General features: G+C 42.6%; 1 protein-coding gene across 1 annotated transcript in view; it reads left to right on the forward strand.

The window, feature by feature from the left end:
- The first annotated feature begins 549 nt into the window (after positions 1-549).
- Positions 550-21,562, forward strand: part of TBK1 (TANK binding kinase 1) — a 30,115-nt gene continuing 9,102 nt past the window's right edge. Inside the window, exons 1-15 of the mRNA XM_082239654.1 lie at positions 550-705; positions 5,265-5,383; positions 6,759-6,899; positions 7,684-7,813; positions 9,646-9,827; positions 10,639-10,799; positions 12,685-12,795; positions 14,822-15,001; positions 15,182-15,378; positions 15,704-15,762; positions 16,200-16,291; positions 17,803-17,904; positions 18,487-18,565; positions 21,170-21,291; positions 21,394-21,470. Coding sequence (XP_082095780.1) covers positions 5,297-5,383; positions 6,759-6,899; positions 7,684-7,813; positions 9,646-9,827; positions 10,639-10,799; positions 12,685-12,795; positions 14,822-15,001; positions 15,182-15,378; positions 15,704-15,762; positions 16,200-16,291; positions 17,803-17,904; positions 18,487-18,565; positions 21,170-21,291; positions 21,394-21,470 — 1,720 coding nt within the window. The 5' untranslated portion in view covers positions 550-705; positions 5,265-5,296. The remainder of the gene's footprint in view (positions 706-5,264; positions 5,384-6,758; positions 6,900-7,683; positions 7,814-9,645; positions 9,828-10,638; positions 10,800-12,684; positions 12,796-14,821; positions 15,002-15,181; positions 15,379-15,703; positions 15,763-16,199; positions 16,292-17,802; positions 17,905-18,486; positions 18,566-21,169; positions 21,292-21,393; positions 21,471-21,562) is intronic.

Consider the following 21,562-nt stretch of genomic DNA (forward strand, 5'->3'; position numbering starts at 1 on the left):
AGAACGGAAACAGTTTACGTATTGAATATTTACAGATAAATTGTAAACAAGATAAAAACATTGGCAGGAACATTGTAATAACCTGCAGCTTCATAAGAGTACATATTTAAAGAAGATGAATAAATGAGAAAATTGAGTTATTTTGGATATGGAGATTATTAAAAATAAATGTAAGGAACCACAGAAAGAGGGGGAAGGAAGTCAAGTTTGGAAATGTCAAAATGATGGAATGTATAAATAAAGATTTTAAAAAAAGATTGTGCAGGGCTGCCCCCACCCCATTTTTTAAATTGAAGTTGGCTGACCCCAGGATGCACCGCCGAGAGCCACAACATTTGCGAAAATGTCTCCGCCTCCCATTGAGCCCTTTGGGCCTGTCCTATTTCCACGAAGGCTGCAGCAGGGGCTGGGCGCGCCTTACTCCCGAGTAAGCCTGCTTCCTGCCTCGCCCGGCAGCAAGCAAGCAAGCAAGCAAGCAAGCAGGCAGGCAGGCGCGTGAGCCCCGGGACGTTCCCTCCTCGCCCGGGTCCTTTCGCACGGAGCTGCCCCGCCTCCGAAGCGTCAGGAAGCCGGAAGCAGGCGAGCGGGAGCCGGAGGAGGGAGGCTGCTCGGCGGGCCGCGCCGATTGCGAGGAGAGCGGGGCTGCTTTGGCCGGGGGCTGCTTCCCGCGCTCGCCGTCGGAAGGGGCCTGTCGAGGGGACCCAGGTGAGGCGGCGCGGGCCCCGGCGCGGGTGGAGGGGAGGGGCGCGCGCCGGGAAGAGGCGAAGCCGGCGGGGAACGTGGCTGCCTGGCTTTCGTTTTCGCCCAGGCGAGCGAGTGACGAGGCTTCGGCCAGCCTTTCTGCAGGCCCGACGGCAGCGGGGATTTCCCGGCACTGCCCTGCTCTGGTGCAACCCTCCGGAGAGGGGGCGCTACAAAACAGAAGCGAACCCCGTGCACCGCACGCAGAGCGACCCGGGAGCCGGGTTCGAATCCTAGGCTCCTTTTGCCTTCTAAACATTTCGCCCTCTGAGCTGCGCAGTCTTCTCGACGTGCCCACCCAGGAGCGAGGCCCGAAGTGTGTGCATATCTAAAAGATCCAGGAGCCAAAATTTATAATTTGGCAGAATATCTGGACTCTATGATATGTATTTGCAATATTTAATGTGGTTGGATTGGACTGTTAAAATGGAAAATGTAATAAAAATTATTTAAAATCAATCAATAAATAAAAGATCCAGGAGCCTCTGTTGGGCATTGAGCTGGCCCTCCTTGACCACTCAGGGACTTGGTGGCACTGCTGCAACCTTCCGCTTGTTCTCCTCCACCCGCCACCCCGCTGACATTTTCTTTAGATGGCAGGTGTCACATTGTAGCTCAATCGGTAGAGCATCAGACTCTTAGGGTGGTGGGTTTGAGCCCCACGTTGGGCAAGAATGATTCCTTCATCGCAGGGGGTTAGATGACCCTTGGGACCCCTTCCAACTCTACAATTCTGTGATTCTTTCCTCCATCTCTTAACCGAGCACCCCAGATATTGTCCTCCTGCCCCTCGTGACCTAGCACTTACTAGGGTGTATTCACACAGGTACATATTTATAACAGGATCGCTTGTGTGCAGCAGCATTCGCCGTGGATCAATCACCAGAAAGGTTTTCTGTTTTCTGGAATGCAAACATAATATTTGACAGTGGAGATCCCCCTATGGGCTCAACTGTGAGGTATGTGATTTGCATATTTCTAATTGGAGAGCTTGTGTACAGAGAAGCGGCTTTCTCTGATTGCGCATGGAAGCGGAAGTTTCCTGTTGCCCGAGTGCAATCATAACATTTTGGCAGTAAAGATCATTTATGGGCTCAGCTGTGGAGCATTGGGTGATTTGCAAATCAGTGGCCAGCGTTACATAGTTCCATGATGGGTTTGTTGCCTTAGATTCAGCTTTCACCCTCTCACAAATAGACTTAGGCCACTCAATGTTAACTTTTCTTTTGTATATCTTAATGAAATAATCTAGAACCTGGTGTTGCTGCAGGACTCTTAACTCCCATTGTTCTATGTTATTGCCTGGCACTGATGAGAGTTGTTGTTGTTGTTGTTGTTTATTCAGCTTGTATACCGGCCTATACTTGCAGGTCTCAGGGTGGTTCACAATGTAAATTCGCAATATAAAATCACAAAACAGCTAGAGTGATGCAAGCCCCCCCCCATGGCAGGGGGCTGGTGTCAAAGACTTAAATCCTGTTTCTCCTTACTTGAGAGTAAGCCCCATGTGAATTCACCTGAGGTTCAAAATAAATATGATTGTGCTGATAGGCTCATTGGGTAGTCATGAGAATTAGCTTCTGTTCCATGAAAAGGTAAATATGATGACTTTGCTTCATCAGCTGGCTACAGAATGGGGAAGGAATAATAAGGCTGCAGTAATGTACATATGTATGTATGTATATATTCATGCATGTTTATGTGAAATTTCTTTCTCATCTTTCCTTCGGGGAGCTCAAGGTAATGTACATTGTTTGCTCACTAAGCCCTATTTTATATTCCTTATGGGATAAATGAATGAAAATGAGTTTTATTCTTAGGGAAGGTATGGTGAGGATGACCATGCCTGCCTTAAGACCTATTCTGTGAACAAAGAGGTTCAAGGGGGGGGCCTCTTTGCAGAACTGTTTATCGGCGTGTTTTACAACCTGAGTTGTAAATGTCATACAGATTTATAGTTCAGAGGTGAGCCAAGATAACAAGGAGAAATAGCAGATGATAGTTTAAGCACTAGTACGCATGCTCAAATGCTTCATGAATATTATAAAACACACCCCTGTTGTAAAAACCTGCTAATTTGAATGGAAATGGGATATATGTTATTGGGATATATGAACATGTTTTACATGTTCAATTTAGGAGCAGACATGATGTAGGCGGATCGGGAAGCCTGTAAACTGCAATTTCTTAACCAATAGGAATTGTACTAGGGATATTGAACGGTCTTGGGGTATAAATTATCTGTGATGTGAACTGGAATGTGCAATCCCCTCTTTCCAGCAGGAGCTGCTGGGGGGCGGCGGAGTTCTTTGCCCACAGTACTGTGTCGACCTACAATAAATCTGCTTATGCTTGATGGTGGTGTAGACTCCTTCTTTCAGAGGGAAATTTGAATCCCTCTGGGAAAGATCCCTGGGACAGATTTGTCCAACACTTGTGATGTATGCTAGGTTGGTAGATTGCAGCTTGTCAGCTGGAAATTCTTTGAAGGAGAAAGTGTGCTTTGAAGGTACGGTGTGTATTCAGCGATGGTCTGATACTCTTAACTTCTATACCAAGCTGGATCTATGATGTCATGCGGCATGCTTCTGAGCACATCTGCATAGAATTTCACCATATAGATTGTAAAGTTCTTTGCAAGTGGGCGGTAGTATAGTGGTGATTATTTATAGTAACAATACGCTAACTCTTCTATTATGTCAGCTTTGATGAAGAAGGAAGTGCATCTTGAAAATCAATAAAATACATTTTAAAAAGGAGGAGGAGGAAGAGGTGTATCATAATGAACCGCAATTGCTGCTAAGCTATTTCAAATTGAAGCCATATAAGAAGGGGGAAAAAACCTTTTTGGATTTATAAATCTCTGTAAATGCTTTTTTAAAAAGAAATCTGCAAGCTGCATTGCTAGAGACAGATGGATGCAAGGACAAGGCCTGCCTGTCTCCAGCAGGAGATTGCATGCAAAGCTATAGATCAAGAAAGGGCTGAAAAGTCTGTGGCCGCTTTTACAGGAGAATAGAAAGAGCAGTCAATCAAAATTCTACCTGTTGCACCTCTTTTCCCTGTTGGAGTTTAGTAAATATATTGCGGGATGCTTGCAGAAAGAAATCTTCTTGTAAAACCTTTGGTTGAAGCGATAAAGAAAACATAAGGTTTATTACTCAGGGTAAATGTTAGCTCACACTTCAACTGACTTGAATTACGTAAATAAACTTGGAGGAGAACCATTAAGCTACCTAAACAGGACAGGTGGGGAGAAGCAAGCCAATCTACCCAAGCATGGGTAGATTTTTTCCTTCAGTCTCTGCATTGCTGTTCTTCTCCTACGTCTTATCTCAGGGGTCAGCAACCTTTTATCAGCCGGGGGCCAGTCCACCGTCCCTCAGACCATGTGGTGGGCTGGACTATATTTTTTTGGGGGGGGGGAATGAATGAATTCCTATGCCCCACAAATAACCCAGAGATGCATTTTAAATAAAAGCACACATTCTACTCATGTAAAACACGCTGATTCCCAGTCCATCCACAGGCCGGATTGAGAAAGCGAGAGGTTGCCTACCGCTGACTTATCTCAATTGCTGATTCAGTGGTAACCATTCTTAAGACTTTCAGAGGCAGGGTGGGCTGTGACTGTTCGATTAGCTAGCTTCAGCAAGCAAGGAGAACCATTGCCAATTCTCTCGTGTGTTTCTTAATTCAGGGAGAAGGATCCATGTTGGAATTGCCTTGTCCCCATTCTCACTTTTGATAGGTTTCTGCAAGTGTTAAATCTCTATAAGCATTCCAGTCTGCTACTTGACACCTTGCAAATAATTATAGGTGTGCCACTCTTGGCGCATAGAAGACAAAATGGGCAGAAAGCTGGAAAATAAGATCAAAAGAGATAGAAATAAAAGGAGCCCTAGCATGGGAGGCTAGTTGTGAATATATCATAGGAAATGAATTAAGCTGGTAAGAAAGGATCAGAATGGAGTTAATATGAATGTAGTCTTGCTTTGGATTTTACATGGGCAGTTACAGTATCAATACTGATATTGTGAAGCAATATTGTGATAATGCTTTGGATTGTGGATCTCATTGGTAACATAATTTCCATGGTCACTTGTACAGTTGTATCATCTTTTTGCAGACTTTACACTTAAATGTGAACAACTTGACTAATTTTGAAAACAAGTGTAGAAAATGATAAAGATGACTAAATTTGAAAACAAATGTAGAAAATAATAAAAATCCTATGGGGACTGAAAACAACGCATAGAGTTCTGTTATTGGCCTCCATTTTATTCTGCATCCATATTCAGAAGTCAGAAATAAACCTTTCAAACTCCATTTCCAATAATAGGTTTGAACTAGAATTACTTCATCCTGTGGTTTCCAGGATTTCAGTGAAAATGAATTTCTGAAACTATTCAGGCTAATCTTCCTAGGGTACTTCCCTTAGGTTTTGAATAAAACATGAAACTTTTGTCTACTGTCACATGCACTGTGGCGATTAACTCTGGAGTATCTATTTCCCTATTCAGATCAAACAAGAATTGCCCAATCAGGAGCAAAAATGCAAAGCACTTCGAATTATCTCTGGCTTCTCTCGGACATTCTGGGACAAGGAGCTACTGCAAATGTTTTTCGTGGACGACACAAGGTTTGTATAGAGACAGAAGTTCTAGCTGTCTGCTGGAAACGCTTTTATACGATCTTAAAGTAGTCTCTGTTGTCATTGTAAAATTAAATGGGATGGGGTTTTTTCTTTTATGAAATGAATATACAATGAGCAGTGCAAATTATTGGAAATACAGGAGGCATGACTAAGGGGGTCTAATTATAATACCCTTTTCACATGTAACATCTTGGCTCATGAAATATAAAAGATTTATCATACTATAGAGTACAAGAAAATCTTACTGGAGATAACTGAAATCATATCCCTCCTTAATCTGAAGGTAAAGTGCTAGTTAGTAATTAGCAAGTTATTCACACTGGAACCTTTAGAAAATGACATGTATTCCTTTTTTTGTTTGGGTATTGAAGTAACAGCGTTTAATCCAACATGGCATGAATGGATTTTCTTTCTTCCCACTGTAAACCCCTGCACTGCCAAGTCTGCTCTGGAAGGGCCCCAAATCCTTCAGATTTTGGGGGATAGGGAAGGGAAATCCCATTCCGCAAGTGGAAATTTTATTCACTCATGTATGGACACCCTTGGATTCAACACATGCATTTTGAAGTTTTCTGTCATCTTTCATAGTTACCAAGTATTTAAAAACAAGCACAACCAAACTTCCTTTCCCCACTTCTCTCTCTTTTTCCCTTCCCACATGCCCCCCCCAATCTTCTCTGGGTTTTTGCCCAATCCTCCTGAGGAAAGGGGACGTGGGTGGTGCTATGGGTTAAACCACAGAGCCTAGGACTTGCCAATCAGAAGGTCAGTGGTTCAAATCCCCGCGACGGGGTGAGCTCCCGTTGCTCGGTCCCTGCTCCTGCCAACCTAGCAGTTCGAAAGCATGTCAAGTACAAGTAGATAAATAGGTATCGCTCTGGCAGGAAGGTAAACGGCGTTTCCGTGCGCTGCTCTGGTTTGCCAGAAGCGGCTTAGTCATGCTGGCCGCATGACCCAGAAGCTGTACACCAGCTCCCTCAGCCAATAAAGCGAGATGAGCGCCGCAACCCCAGAGTCGGCCACAACTGGACCTAATGGTCAGGGGTCCCTTTGCCTTTACCTGAGGAAAGAGAGCAGAAGTTCCATTGTGGCCACAGAAATTGTTCCATGTGTGCCTTGAGTTTGTTGGATACAACTCAAAGTGTAAACCCCTCCCCACATTATTTTTAAAGCAAACTCACATCCATGTTTATTCAGAAGTAAATCCCTGTGTGTTGAGGGTTTTTATTTTATTTTATTCATATGCATAGTATATATTTATAGTTTTGTAATGAATGCAGGAACAAGGTTTTTATTCCCTAGTCAATTGTGTGAAATGCTTTTTCTTTCTTTTTTAAAATATTCTCTATTTGTTTTACAGAAAACAGGAGACTTGTATGCCGTAAAAGTGTTTAATAACTTTAGCTTCCTTCGTCCCGTGGATGTTCAGATGAGAGAGTTTGAAGTGTTGAAGAAATTGAATCACAAGAACATTGTCAAATTATTTGCCATAGAAGAAGAGGTATTTTTAAAAAACTCTATTGCTCTGGTAGCCTACTGAGCATTGTCTTATTATTTTATTTTGGGTTCCAGTGATCAGAATGCCTTTTCTTTGATTTGAGGTTCACGGGGACAGTGTATGATTTCTGATATGTTTTTGAACATTTATGAATGTGCCTTAGAACAGGTTGCATTGCATTATTGCATATGATGTATATAATTATGAAACACCTGTTTGATTTTTAATAATGGCCCTTCTTTTTTAAAAGTCTTCCCTTAACGACTGCATTCAGTACAGAATAGAATTGCTTTCAAATAATGCTTCCACATAATGGTGTGGCAGACACACATAAAGGAATTCATCCTTGAAGCTTTCCTTCTTAAAATTGCTCGTCATTCCTAATATTTGATGGCAATAACTAACATCAATTTCAGAAAAACTTCCAAGAAATGTGCATAGTCTCATTTGCTTTCTAAGGGGAATCAAGTATATTCTGGGCAGCCGAAAAGACTGAACTTTTGAGTGGTGGAGAAAAGAATGGACAAAAATCCTTGTAGGCAGTTTTCGATTTCTTCTCTCCTTGATTTTTAAAGACCATAAGTTGTAAATTACATTGATTTTATCTCTGCTCAAGATAATTTTATTTGCTTTTCTTTCTTAACCCATAGGAAAGGAACTTAGATCTTTCTTCTAGACTAACTGGGGGTCTGGCTAAACTTTTTGGCAGTGAAGCTTTTTTGCTTTCTTTCTGGCCCTGGACTTGTTGCATGTTAACTTGCAAACCTTTCTTGTTTTTCTTTTCTAGACAACATCTAGACATAAAGTCCTTGTTATGGAATTTTGCCCATGTGGCAGTTTATATACAGTTTTAGAAGAGCCAGCTAATGCCTACGGGTTGCCAGAAGCAGAATTCTTAATTGTATTGAGAGATGTTGGTAGGTGGAAATTGATTCCTTATGTACTTTAATGTCACATAATGGGCTTACCGTATTTTTTGCTCTATAAGACGCACTTTCCTCCCTCCTAAAAAGTAAGGGGAAATGTGTGTGTGTCTTATGGAGTGAATGCAGGCGGGAGGCTCTGCTCAACGCTCCTTTTAAAGAGCCGCATGGAGCATTTGTGCGGCTCTTGGGGGCTTTTCCCCGAGGAGGGAGAAAGGCTGCCTTTCTCCCTCCTTGGGGAAAAGCCCCCAAGAGCCACACACACGCTCCGTGCGCTCTTTAAAGGGAGCACGGCTCTTGGGGGAGCCTTCCTCCTGCTGCCCGGGAGAGGCTGCGCGTGGCTATCCCAGAAGCCAGATCCCTCTTACTGTTCTGGCTTCTGGGATTCAGAATATTTTTTTTCTTGTTTTCCTCCTCCCCAAAACTAGGTGCGTCTTTTGGTCTGGTGCATCTTACAGAGCGAAAAATACATCTTCGAATGTTTAGCCTAGTTAGAACGTGTTTGCATTCAGATATGGAACCATAGGATGGATGCGATCTCATTTAAGTTTGGTTTTGACGCATGCAGGTGTACTAAGCTACGCAGGGGTAACTTTTGCTGTTAAATGTACACATGCCACTCCCATCTATTAGACTGTGGAGTGGATAAGCTAACAGGCAGTGGTCCTCCAAGAGTGCTCACGATTCCTTCCGTTAAGGAAGGCTGGTGTGCCAGTCGCATCCTTCTTGGAGAAAACAGACTGGACCACAGTGATACATATCCTAGTTACATCACGACTGGGCTACTGCAGTGCACTCTGCATGGAGCTTCTTTTTCAACAACAACAACAACAATAATAATAATACTTTATTATTTATACCCTGCCCATCTGGCTGGGTTTCCCCAGCCACTCTGGGCGGCTTCCAACAGAATATTAAAATACAGTAGTCTATTAAACATTAAAAGCTTCCCTAAACAGCACTGCCTTCAGATGTCTTCTAAAAGTCTGGTAGTTTTTCTCTTTGACATCTGGTGGGAGGGCATTCCACAGGGCAGGTGCCACTACCGAGAAGGCCCTCTGCCTGGTTCCCTGTAACTTGGCTTCTCACAGTGAGGGAACCGCCAGAAGACCCTCGGCGCTGGACCTCAGTGTCTGGGCTGAACGATGGAGGTGGAGACGCTCTTTTAGGTATACTGGACCAAGGCCGTTTAGGGCTTTAAAGGTCAGCACCAACACTTTGAATTGTGCTCGGAAACGTACTTTTGATCCATGTTTGGAATCTAAAGCTGGTCCAAATGGGGCAGTTAGAACATTGACTATAGAACCAGCTATCAGGATCCTGCTATTCAAGTGGTGCAATTGTTTCATTGACTTTTGGTCTGATTCTATGCCCTATTCAAAGTTGCTGGTTATCACCATGGAAGCCCTAAGCAGGGCTCCTTCCATTCATGCTGTGATGCAGCAGAATCTCTCACTGGAGAAGAGGAGTAGGGTGGTATTTTTTGCTAATTTCTCTTTTCCCCATGTGCCACCCTTCATGCTGTTCCCGAGCTTTCCTCAACCTTACGGGGCAGATTTCCAATGGACTGCAGGGCAAAGGTGGGAAGAGAATCAGAAGAAATCCCTGTCTCCTCCCCTGCTGCTTCTGGGAAGCGAATGCCGAAAGTGGAACTCTGTTCAGTGGAACACTCCTTTCAGTGGAAACTCGTTTAGAATTCCAGCCGTCATATTTGCATGCTTTCCTTCAGTGCTTATAAATACAGATTTAGGGGAATAAATCCAATAAAAATATAACTGTCTTTTAAAATTTACATATATTTCTCTTCATTTTCCCGTGCATTTAAGTGGCTGGCATGAACCACCTTCGTGAGAATGGAATAGTGCACCGTGACATCAAGCCAGGCAATATCATGCGAGTTATAGGTGAAGATGGTCAATCTGTTTATAAACTGACAGATTTCGGGGCTGCTAGGGAGCTGGATGATGATGAACAATTTGTCTCCCTCTACGGTACAGAAGAATACTTGGTAAACCTACACACATTTTATTTTTTTCTTAGCCTTATTTGTGTAATCTGTTGATACTTGCGGCAAACATCTTAGCAACAGCCTGCATGGCTGCTAGCAGAGTCTGATTTGTGAATTCATTGACCACAACATATTGTGATGGAGATGCGAGTGGGCGTCGGAGGAGGGAGGGAACAAAAGAGGGACAGAGGCCAGTTTTGTCCTTGGCGCACATTCAAAGGCACATTCAAGGGTAATGTCAACCTTTATTGAATGTAACAATTGGAAAGTTTGGACACTGTAAGGGTATCAGGGGGTTGCTCGAGAGCAATCAGGTAAATGCCTCCTGGGTCTGTTGTAAAGCCTTGTTATTGGTGCCAAAAAAACCTTCACCATGCAGAGCACCACTATTCCGTGTCTTGCTCATTCACTGGCAGAATCTGAGAGTGGGCAGTCCTTAAACCTTCCCCAGCAGAGTAGTTTCTTGACGCCCAGCCTGCGCTTCCCCTCTCTGTGCGGAAGCCTACTGCGCAAGGAGGGTGTGGGTAATGGAGGACGTCTCTCCTCCCCTCTTTGCTCAGGCAAGGGGTCCTGGCACTGCCTCGCCTCCTCTGAGCCCTGAAGCTCCTCTCCACTGGAGGCGTGGTTACTCTCCTCTGCTGAGGAGGTGCTGCTTCCCACGATCTTTGGGGCCTCTCTGTAATCCATCTGGCTTTTCCCCTCTCGCCCCTGAGTCGATGGCAGCTCCCTGACAGACACGTAGTACGTTGTGCCACTTGCTGATGAAGCAATTTATTCTAACATTGCTTCTCTTTGTCCCTTACTCCTTTAGCATCCTGATATGTACGAACGAGCAGTATTGAGAAAAGAGCATCAGAAAAAATACGGGGCAACGGTTGATTTGTGGAGCATAGGGGTGACATTTTACCACGCTGCAACTGGAAGTTTACCCTTTCGGCCTTTCGAAGGGCCTCGTAGAAACAAGGAAGTGATGTAGGTAATTTAGAGGAAATGCTTTATCCACAAATTGTGCTATCAAATAAAAATAGAAAATGAAGACGTAAGAATTGAGGGAATAAAAATCTTGTGTGATTTGGGTAAACTCTTGAATGCCTAACACTGGCTTTACATGTACTGCCACTCCCTCATTCTTTACCAGCTGTAGTGAATTTGTTAAATTATTGTCAAATTACTTTGCTTTTTTACAAGCATGTAGACCTGGGGTTTTTTATTCTAGTTGTGTTTAGAGCAGATTTGATTTGGCATCTTCCTCAAAGCATGAGAACTGTGTTTGGAATATATGTGTTAACACCCTGCAGGAAATAACTTGCTAGAAGCCACATGGGCAACGTAGAGAGTGCTGTTGTGCTTCAGCCCTGCTTGTCGGTTTTCCACAGGCATCCGGTTGCCCCCTGTGAGAACAGGATGCTGGACTGAATAGGCCATTGGCCTGATCCAGCAGGCAAGCTCTCCTTATATTCTTACCTGGTTTCCAAAGTTGTGGCCATCAATTAAAAGAAGGCAACTTAGGGCAGATCCACTTAGTAGCATCCCAAGTGGAAGTAGTTCCTGGCTTGGTGCAGACTGTTGCAGAAGAGATAGCAGGAGACTTTGTAAAACATGGACATACCACAAGTGTGTCTCCTGAGATGCTATATTAGACCTTGTTGCAAACGTAAGCGCACCAAGGATTTCAGTTCTCTTTTGTCCCGTAATAATCTTCCACCAACTTGTGGGTTGGGCCTTCCCCTCACCCCGAGATCCAACCCATACATTCAGCTTCCAGATGAAAACTTCCAAAAAGTGTCACTCATGACAGCAACTCACATGGCAACCTTAATATAATTTAAAGCCCTGAACTCACGCAGGATTTTCACATCCGCAGTGGCTGTCATTCAGAATTTGGAAGTGACATTTATGCAGTAGTCATGCCACTGAATTACACATTACAGTGGTACCTTGGGTTACATACGCTTCAGGTTACATACGCTTCAGGTTACACACTCCACTAACCCAGAAATAGTGCTTCAGGATGAGAACACAAATCGTGCTCTGGCGGTGCAGCAGCAGCAGGAGGCCCCATTAGCTAAAGTGGTGCTTCAGGCTAAGAACAGTTTCAGGTCAAGAACGGACCTCCGGAACAAATTAAGTACTTAACCCGAGGTGCCACTGTATTGTGCCTTTTAGTATGAGAGAGAATATGGCAAATCATTAGCCATACCTGTGAATTGATCTGCTTTGAGTTCCAGCTCGCTTTAGCAAGTTAGAGAAAGCAAGCCAATGGATTGGATCCAGATTTCTGCTTAGGGGAACTCGGCTTCAGGGATGCTCCTGTTGGCGTATGCTTTTCTTGCTGAGTCTTCCTTCCTTATGTACCACCCAATAAGCTGCTTCAAATGGTTAGAGGGCTCTCTGGAAAGGTGAGGGAGGTGTCATTGGGGACTGCCTGGGGAAGAAGGACCTTGCAAAAATTTCTCAGGAAAGCTTTCTTCATCCACAGTTTTTAATGAAATATTTCTTTTTGTTTTACACAGATACTTAGTCCAATAAACACGTATCATTATTATTTACATGCTAATGACTGATTGCTGTTTCTAATAACTCATAGTTCTGGTTCTGGAGGCATGTTCTATTCCCCCCCCCCATATGAATTTGTCTCAAATCTTTATACAACAGAAGTTACTTCACATTCCTGAGAAAGGATTCTGGAAAACTCTTGTGTGTTGGAAATTTGCCTATTAACACAGTGTGGCCTATCCCTGAGCAGTAATCTGGTCCAAGGTCGCAAACAGATAATTCCTATTAAGATTATGATTAAGCTTTTAAAGAAATTCTTATGTTTTTAAATGACTGCACTTTACCTTTTAATATCCCAAAGGTACAAAATCATAACTGGAAAGCTTTCCGGTGCAATATCTGGAGTACAAAAAGCAGAAAATGGCCCCATTGAATGGAGTCGTGACATGCCTGTTTCCTGCAGTCTTTCAAAGTAAGTTCATCAAATTGCTGACTCACTTAAGTAACTGGATGCTGAGTGTATTTTCTCCCTCTGCTTCCCTTAACTGATATCAGACGTATTTCACTTCATTTGTGTTGGTATTGGAAACCATTTTTGTGCATATATAACGTTTGCTTTCCCACACATGCTATTTTATTGCCACTGTTTTATTGCCCAAGGTTGTTATTTAGAAAGGTACCATGATCACTACAGATGGTGACAGCAGTCACGAAATTAAAAGACGCCTGCTCCTTGGGAGAAAGGCGATGGCAAACCTAGACAGTGTCTTAAAAAGCAGAGACATCACCTTGCCAACAAAGGTCCGTATAGTTAAAGCTATGGTTTTCCCAGTAGTGATGTATGGAAATGAGAGCTGGACCATAAAGAAGGCTGATCGCCAAAGAATTGATGCTTTTGAATTATGGTGCTGGAGGAGACTCTTGAGAGTCCCATGGACTGCAAGAAGGTCAAACCTATCCATTCTGAAGGAAATCAGCCCTGAGTGCTCACTGGAAGGACAGATCCTGAAGCTGAGGCTGCAATACTTTGGCCACCTCATGAGAAGACTCCCTGGAAAAGACCCTGATGCTGGGAAAGATGGAGGGCACAAGGAGAAGGGGACGACAGAGGACGAGATGGTTGGATAGTGTTCTCGAAGCTACCAACATGAGCTTGACCAAACTGTGGGAGGCAGTGGAAGACAGGAGTGCCTGGCGTGCTCTGGTCTATGGGGTCACGAAGAGTCGGATACGGCTAAACGACTAAACAACAACAACATTAGAGCTCAGACAAATTGTTGTAGGTGAAACATAGATGTAAAGAAGAAGAGGAGTTTGGATTTGATACCCAGCTTTATCACTACCCTAAGGGGTTTCAAAGAAGATGCTAGCACTGAGCAAGGGGTTTGGACTAGGTCACCTCCAATAACTCTTTCAACTTCATGATCCTGATACCATATCTCTCTTTGATGTTGCTGCTAAGGATGCTAAGAAACAACTTCTTCTTGGAAATCCAAGGTTTTGGGGCTTTTTGTTCATTATGCTTCAGTTGTTGATGATATATCACTGCCCCAACTTGGAGCATGGTTAGACTCAATATGTCTGGCAGTAACCATGGTTCATTGCTTTAATCCTGGTTAAGATCCTAACTAGTGAAGCCAAGGTTCTGTTTGTACAGCTGAAGTCTCTTTTTTCTAGCTTAGGAGCTGGGGAAACAGCTGTAACCATCTGTGCCTTGTAAGGTACAGATGAAATGCTTAAATCAGCACAAACTGTGGCTTGCAAACCATAGTTTCACATCCTGGCTTGTGGCCCATCCTCATCCATGGTTCAGCTATTTAGTTGCAACACTTAACCAGGAAAGCAAAATGTATGGTCCATGTCGAGTTTTATTTGGAAGCTAAACCCATGAATTTCAATAGAACTTGCTTTCAAATAAGTGCCCTAAGGTTTGCTGCCTTAGAATTATAGTTTGTTTTCACATTTGAATCTGCTGGTGGATTTCCTTTTCTTTTCTGCCTTTGGGTTGTCGCTGCATATTCTGCAATACATTGCTCCCCCCTATTAAATTACTATGAGAAATTTCAGAAATGATGTACCCAAGTGAAGAATATTCTGTTGCAGTACAGGTGCAAATGCATTTCATGCATGAATCCTGCAGTATAATATAGTGTGATGGGCATGTGTTCAGCAAACGTCTCTCTTGTTGCTGCCACCAACTGTCCCACCACTAACAGAAAATAGTTGACACCCTTCGCACTGTACAAAATACTGATTAATTAGATGATCTTTACCTAGCAAGCATTGAGGAAATATCTCAGTGGGTAATGTCTTCCCTGCTTCATAGAGGATATGAGTAATCATTGACCAGTCGGATCCTAGGCAAGACAGCCTAGAGAGTTTTATGCTGTTGGCAGTGCTGTTATACATACACAAAAACCAGGAGATTCAAGAGTGGGCAGAAGGAATGTCGTACTTACTCAGAATTAAAAACAAATGTGTTTATTTTTCTATTTTAGGGGCCTGCAAGTACTACTCACACCCGTTCTTGCAAATATTCTTGAAGCAGATCAAGAGAAGTGTTGGGGATTTGATCAGTTTTTTGCAGAGACTAGCGATATACTCCACCGAATAATTATTCATGTTTTCTCTCTGCAACAAATGACTGCACACAAAATTTATATTCACATCCATAATAAGTAAGTATTTCAGCATTTTCATATCTTTATTCTTACGTGACATTTCAAACTGATAGGATCAGGTTACCTCTGAATAGAACAGTTTTGCTTATTAACTCTGAATTCTTTCTCCTTTCACTCTGTCTTTATTACTGCATTAGGAGCCATTTTTAAAATGTATTTTTTCTTCTTTTTAAACAGTGCTGCCATGTTTCATGATTTGGTCTACAAACAGACAAAAATAGCTTCAGTTAATCAAGAACTGATATATGAAGGCCGGCGTTTAGTCCTAGAGCCCAGCAGATTGGCACAATCCTTCCCCAGAACCACTGAAGAAAATCCCATAATCGTCGTGAGCAGGGAGCTTGTGAAAATCACAGGATTACTCTATGACGAAAGTATGATGGAGTCTCTTGTTTTTTTCTTTTCTTTTTTAATGGCTGACTTATTTGAACTGAATTGTTATTACTTGATTTTATTATTATTATTTTAAACACGTTACTTTGTTGGATCCTGTTTCGAACATCAGCCCTCTATGTGACCAAATAAGTTACTTTTTTAAAAACTGAGCAAGTAATTGGTTTGCTGTCCTGGAAAATCATGTGAGGAAGGGTGGAATGGAAATTGTAAGAAATAAAGCAATCCTAATCATAATTTTTCTTTTATATTCTGAATTTGTTTGAGTACTATTTGCTTATTTTTTAAAAAATACTTCTGTTCTAGTTCTGCTTCCAAAGGTCCATCAACGTTATGACTTAGATACTGATGCAAGCATGGCAAAAGTGAGTATCTCCTCATAATTGCGTCATGGAACCATTTCCTATAAGGGAGATACATGTATTGGTACTGAACTTGGATATGGCAGAACCCCAACTTTAATATACAGTATCCTGCCTATCAGGTAGTATCTTGAGTTCCTTGCTGCCTTTGTTACCCTTTGTCCCAGCCCAATATCCCAAAATCTCTAAAGAGTATGTGCTCCTTTTGCACCTCACAGATGTCTAGGAAGTCCAAACTGTAAAAGTTTAGAAACCTCAAACTTTAATTCTGTCTTGGTGATAAGTGTGTTGCTCAGTATTCCCACCTGCCTCGACGTACAATCTTTTCATGATTTAGCTTCCTAAAAATATGCTTCTTTTACTCCTACAGTTTTATCACAGTCTGTTTGCTTGTGACAAACTGTAGTGTATGCTGCTCACACCTTTCTTTGGTCTTCCAGGCGGTTACAGGAGTTGTTTGTTACGCCTGCAGAGTTGCCCATGCTTTACTGCTGTACCAGGAACTGATGCGGAAGGGAATCAGATGGTTAATGTAAGTGGCACTGTGATTTGCTTGATCGGGCAGAGTGAATCATTTCTCTGGCACTTACTGACCCCGGGTATTCCAAGTGCCAGTTACAAAGGTGGAAAGCCCCAGAGAGATCTCTGCCCAACAACTGCCATGCACATCCAGCTATAGACAAACCTGAGCTGTAATAGAATTACTGTATTTTTTGCTGCATAAGACGCACCTGACCATAAGACACACCTAGCTTTTAGAGGAGGATGGGGGAAAGCCCTGTTTTCGGGGGGATCAGCTCACAGTTGTGCAGCTTCTTTTGCAAAGGGGAAAAGCTCCCTTTTTTGAGGATCAGCTCCAAGTGGTTGAGCTTACTTTGCAAAGGGAAAAAATCCTGTTTTTATGGGGTTCAACTCACAGTTCTGCAGCTTCTTTAGGAAAGGAAAGGAAAGGAAAGGAAAGGGAGCCGTTTCTACAGTTTCCAGACAGATAATCTAATCAGCCAGTCACATGTCGCTGGGGAAACAAACAGCCTCTGTCTACAGAACATTCAACAATGGAGTCCTGGGCAAGGGGGCGGGGCCAGAAAGGGAGCCAGCGATCGACCACACATTCGCTCCATAAGACGCACGGATATTTCCCCTTATTTTTAGGAGGAAAAAAGTGTGTCTTATGGAGTGAAAAATATGGTGTATCCTTTGGTGCTTCATAGGAGGTAGTTACAGCGTGACAGGCTTTCCTGTTCCTTGCAGTAAACTATTAACTTAAGTTTCTGTTAATCATCAAATTCCATCTACAAATGCAATTCTTGTATGCAGGATGATGGCGTTCTAAGCTTGTTTACTCAGAAGAGGACTATCGCCCGATTAAAAGTACTTAGAATTGTGGCCTTTGTTTACATGCAGCTGCCATTTTGCATGGAGGTTCCGTTCCCGGCTCCCCTGCGTACCAGCAGACCATGCCTTGCCCCATTCTGTCTCCGTTCTGCCCTCTCCTGGGTCCAAAAGGACCTGCAGGTCGGCAATCATGCCAAAAATGGTCACCACCTGTTCTTAGAATATAGTTCCTTTTCAGGAAGAAGTTGATGTTCATTACTTATCACTTATTTCATTTATGAATCATTTCCCATGAGGCATACTGAAGTGATTTACAATATACAGTGGTACCTAGGTTTTCTAACGTAATCCATTCCGGAAGACCGTTTGACTTCCGAAACGTTCAAAAACTGGGGCACAAAGGGCAGCCTGCAAATTCAATAGAGAAAATTGGGGAAAAAAACTCAGCGGAAGCTGTTTGACTTCCGAGGCGTGTTTGAAAACGGAAGCATTTACTTCCGGGTTTTCGGCATTTGAAACGTACCACTGTAATAACATATAAAAACAGTTAAGACAACCAACAAGACATTGAACGATGCATATTTATTCTCCATGGGCTGGTGGGAGTGTGTCAGTTTTTATATAGAGCAGACGTTTTCTATTGTAGCACGCGGCTAGCATATCCGGTATTTTTCATATCTGTGCTGACACAGTTGGTCTTCATTCTAGCGAAATAATCAAAGAGGATTACAATGAAACGTTACACAAAAAGACAGAGGTGGTTATCAAGCTGGAATTTTGCAACAGAAACATAGAAAAAGCTGGGGAAATGTGAGTATATAAATGCTCTTTTTTAGAACGAATGCTGCAGGCTGTGAAGGTCTGCATTTCTCATGTCATTGGATAATATCCAGTCTTAGTCTTGTTGAACAGTGATGGGCATTTGCTACAGAATGCCTCCACCCTGCTCACTGGCTGATTTTGGACAGTCACTTAATCTAACCTACCTTGCAAGGATACGGGGGGCGGGCAAAGCATGTATGCCAGCTTGAGCTCCTTGGAAGAAAGGTGGGGTATAAATATAAAACATAAATAAAATAATTTTTGTTGCCCTAAAATGTAGGTGAACTACATAAACTACTTTTAACTAGCCTTCAGCAAAACTCCTTTCAAGGTCTGCAGAAATATCTCCACGCACATTTAGTGCTCAATTGTATACCCAGGTCTCCCTATTTCAGGTGTTTGTGGATGTACTGTTCTGTTGGATCCAGAATAATTGTTTTTATTTTATTTTGGCATATCACCAAATAGGGTTTTCTATTTTTATTGTTAACAATTATTTGATCATGCTAAACAGATCTATGGGCCGTTGTACGTAGGTTGACTTTGTGTGTCTTGTCTTCTGGCGAACAGATATCAAAATATGTATCAAAACAACCTGGCACCGTCAGAAGTGGATGAAATTTCAGACATACACTCCAAGCTGTTACGGGTAAGCATATTAACATTGCAGCATTACAGTACTTGAAATAAGGGTGTTTCTTGCAAATTCCTGGTATGCTTAGTGTTTTCCTGTAAAGGAAAACCACTTATTTTTTTTAGCAAGTTTGTTGAGCCTGTTCATTAGCTGGTGGTATTTTCTTCATATGAATCTATTTAGTGTATGTGTTATTTCTTTCCAATTTGGATGTGGAGAGATGTGAACAGTCGTGGGGAAATCGCTCAAATTTGTGGCTTGATATTTGTGTGTGTGTGTGTGTGTGTGTGTGTGTGTGTGTGTGTGTAGAAGTGGCATACGGCAGAATTCTTGTGGGGAAAATAGCGAGCCATGCTTTTTTCACATGCATGGATGTTCGCATGAAGAAACACGTCCCCCAAATGTGATGCTGAAGCAGTTTCACAACAGCACTGCAAGGAGATCAAACTAATACAGGTGTTGAGCATTAATGTGCTGGTGAAATATTCCAGTAAAGTTTATCGCACACCCTAAAAGCAAAAATAAAAAGATCTCTTTCAATGTAGATGACTTTCTATTTTTGTGTCAGTGGTGTTTTGTGTATATTTACAGTGACAGCAATGTAGGGATGTTGCCTGTAAGCACAGATTCTTGGCAGCCAGTAGAAAGTCTCTCTTTCCTCCAAAGCAAGGATGCTTAAAGTATGTTAAGGTGGACGTCTATAAATTCTAGGAAATGTGGCTTGGCTTGCTGCTATTATGAGGTGTTGCAGGTTTCTGGCCAATTTTCAATCATTGAGACATTTTCAGCTATTCTAAAGTAACCAGGGTTTCTTTCTTTCTATATATACAGTCATACCTCAGGTTGCGATCGCTGTGGGTTGCACGTTTTCGGGTTACGGACGTGCCGAACCCAGAAGTACCAGAGCGGGTTACTTCCGGGTTTTACATAGCAGAAATTTCAGCACCAAGCACTGGTCCAATGTGGATTTCCCTCTTTGGAAACCTGCCTGGACTTCAGATATCACCTTATTTGTATCTGCCCATTCTTCTAGTCTCCCAAGAAGGAGCCTGGCATATAGTTTGGAGGCTACATCTAACAAACTAATGGGTCTATAATTGGCAGGGTTTTTCTTATCACCCTTTTTATATATTGGGGCAATTATACTCAACTTCCATCCTTCAGGTATGCGACCTGAGCTGTTAATGTATGAAAACAATTTTGCAAAAATGGGTGACCAGAAATCAGGTCTTATCTTATAGATCTCCATTGGGATCATGTCTTCTCCTGGAGCTTTAATAGCTAGTTGGCTTGCGATTAGCCTCTTAATCTGATTGGGCGTGACATCTGGCCATTCTGGCAGTTCTGATAACTGAGTATAGTAAACTTGTGGGGGTGGGTCAGGACAACTTCCGGGTTTTGGTGCTTGCGCATGCGCAGAAGTGCCAAATCGCTCTTTGCGCATGTGCAGAAGCGCCAAATTGCATCATGTGCTTGTGCAGACGCGGCGCTGCGGGTTGCGAACGTGCCTTCCGCATGGATCACGTTCGCAACCCAAGGTTCCACTATAATTTTAATTTATTTTCCATTTAATTATATACATTCACATCATCATCCACTTTACTGCCCTGGCTCTTTAGAGCCTATTGACTTCCTTCCCTCCTGCCCCATGGCTTTCAAAATTAACCTTTATATCATTGCATTTTGTACGTTTTCCAGTTCTAATTGCACTCATTACAAAATGACTCAAAATTTAAATAAATAAAGGTAGAAAATTTATCATTACAAGTCTTCAGACAATCCTGCTAGTGATGTTGATTGCTTGCAATAATCTTTCAAATATTGTATGAATAATAATAATAATAATAATAATAATAATAATAATTTATTATTTATACCCCGCCCATCTGGCTGGGCTTCCCCAGCCACTCTGGGCGGCTTCCAAAAGAATATTAAAATACTATAATACATCAAACATTAAAAGCTTCCCGAAACAGGACTGCCTTCAGATGTCTTCTAAAAGCCTGGTAGTTGTTGTTCTCTTTGACATCTGGTGGGAGGGTGTTCCACAGGGAAGGCGCCACTACCGAGAAGGCCCTCTGCCTGGTTCCTTGTAACTTGGCTTCTCGCAGTGAGGGAACCGCCAGAAGGCCCTCGGAGCTGGACCTCAGTGTCCGGGCAGAACGATGGAGGTGGAGATGCTCCTTCAGGTGTACTGGACCGAGGCCATTTAGGGCTTTAAAGGTCAGCACCAACACATTGAATTGTGCTCGGAAACATACTGGGAGCCAATGTAGGTCTTTCAAGACCGGTGTTATGTGGTCTCTGCAGCCGCTCCCAGTCACCAGTCTAGCTGCCGCGTCCTTTTGGAATACTTGATCATGCTGGTTTCGGATTTTTCCTGTCAGCTTTGCCAGTTCTGCAAAGTCCATCATCTTCATCTGCCACTCTTATTTCATTGGTACTTCTTGTTGTTTCCATTTTGGGGCTAAAAGAATTCTTGCCACAGTTGTTGCATACATAAACAATCTTTTATCTTATATTTATAAAAGATAAAAAGGTTTCTTTCTATATATGTTCCAAAACTCAGCTTTCAGCAAATTTTTGCTGGGTAAAGCTGAATTTCTTGCATTCGTTCAGCTTTCAAGTTCGCGGGGAACAATAGAGAGCAGTCTTCAGGATATCAAAAGCAAACTCTGTCCGAATGGCCTGCTGTCTGATGGCTGGACCAACCAGGAAGGCACGCACCCAAAAGACAGAAAGTGAGTGGCATTTCCACGTAAAGTTCTTACTGTGCTTCGTTTTCAAGTTCATGCATACTGGCATGTGTTAAATGATTTATATCTTTACTTTTTCTCTCCTAGCCCAGAAAGGTTGCAAGTCCTACTGAGTTCCATTACAGAAATTTATTATCAGTTCAAAAAAGACAAAGCAGAACGCCGTAAGTAATTTTAGTTTATTTTTAGTTGAGTTAAGTTAAGAGGTACTGCAGATTTGCCTCTTTACCACCTGAGGTGCATATTTTAAGACCCA

The sequence above is a fragment of the Podarcis vaucheri genome, assembly GCF_965113315.1.
Source record: "Podarcis vaucheri genome assembly, chromosome: 10".
Lineage (NCBI taxonomy): Eukaryota > Metazoa > Chordata > Lepidosauria > Squamata > Lacertidae > Podarcis > Podarcis vaucheri.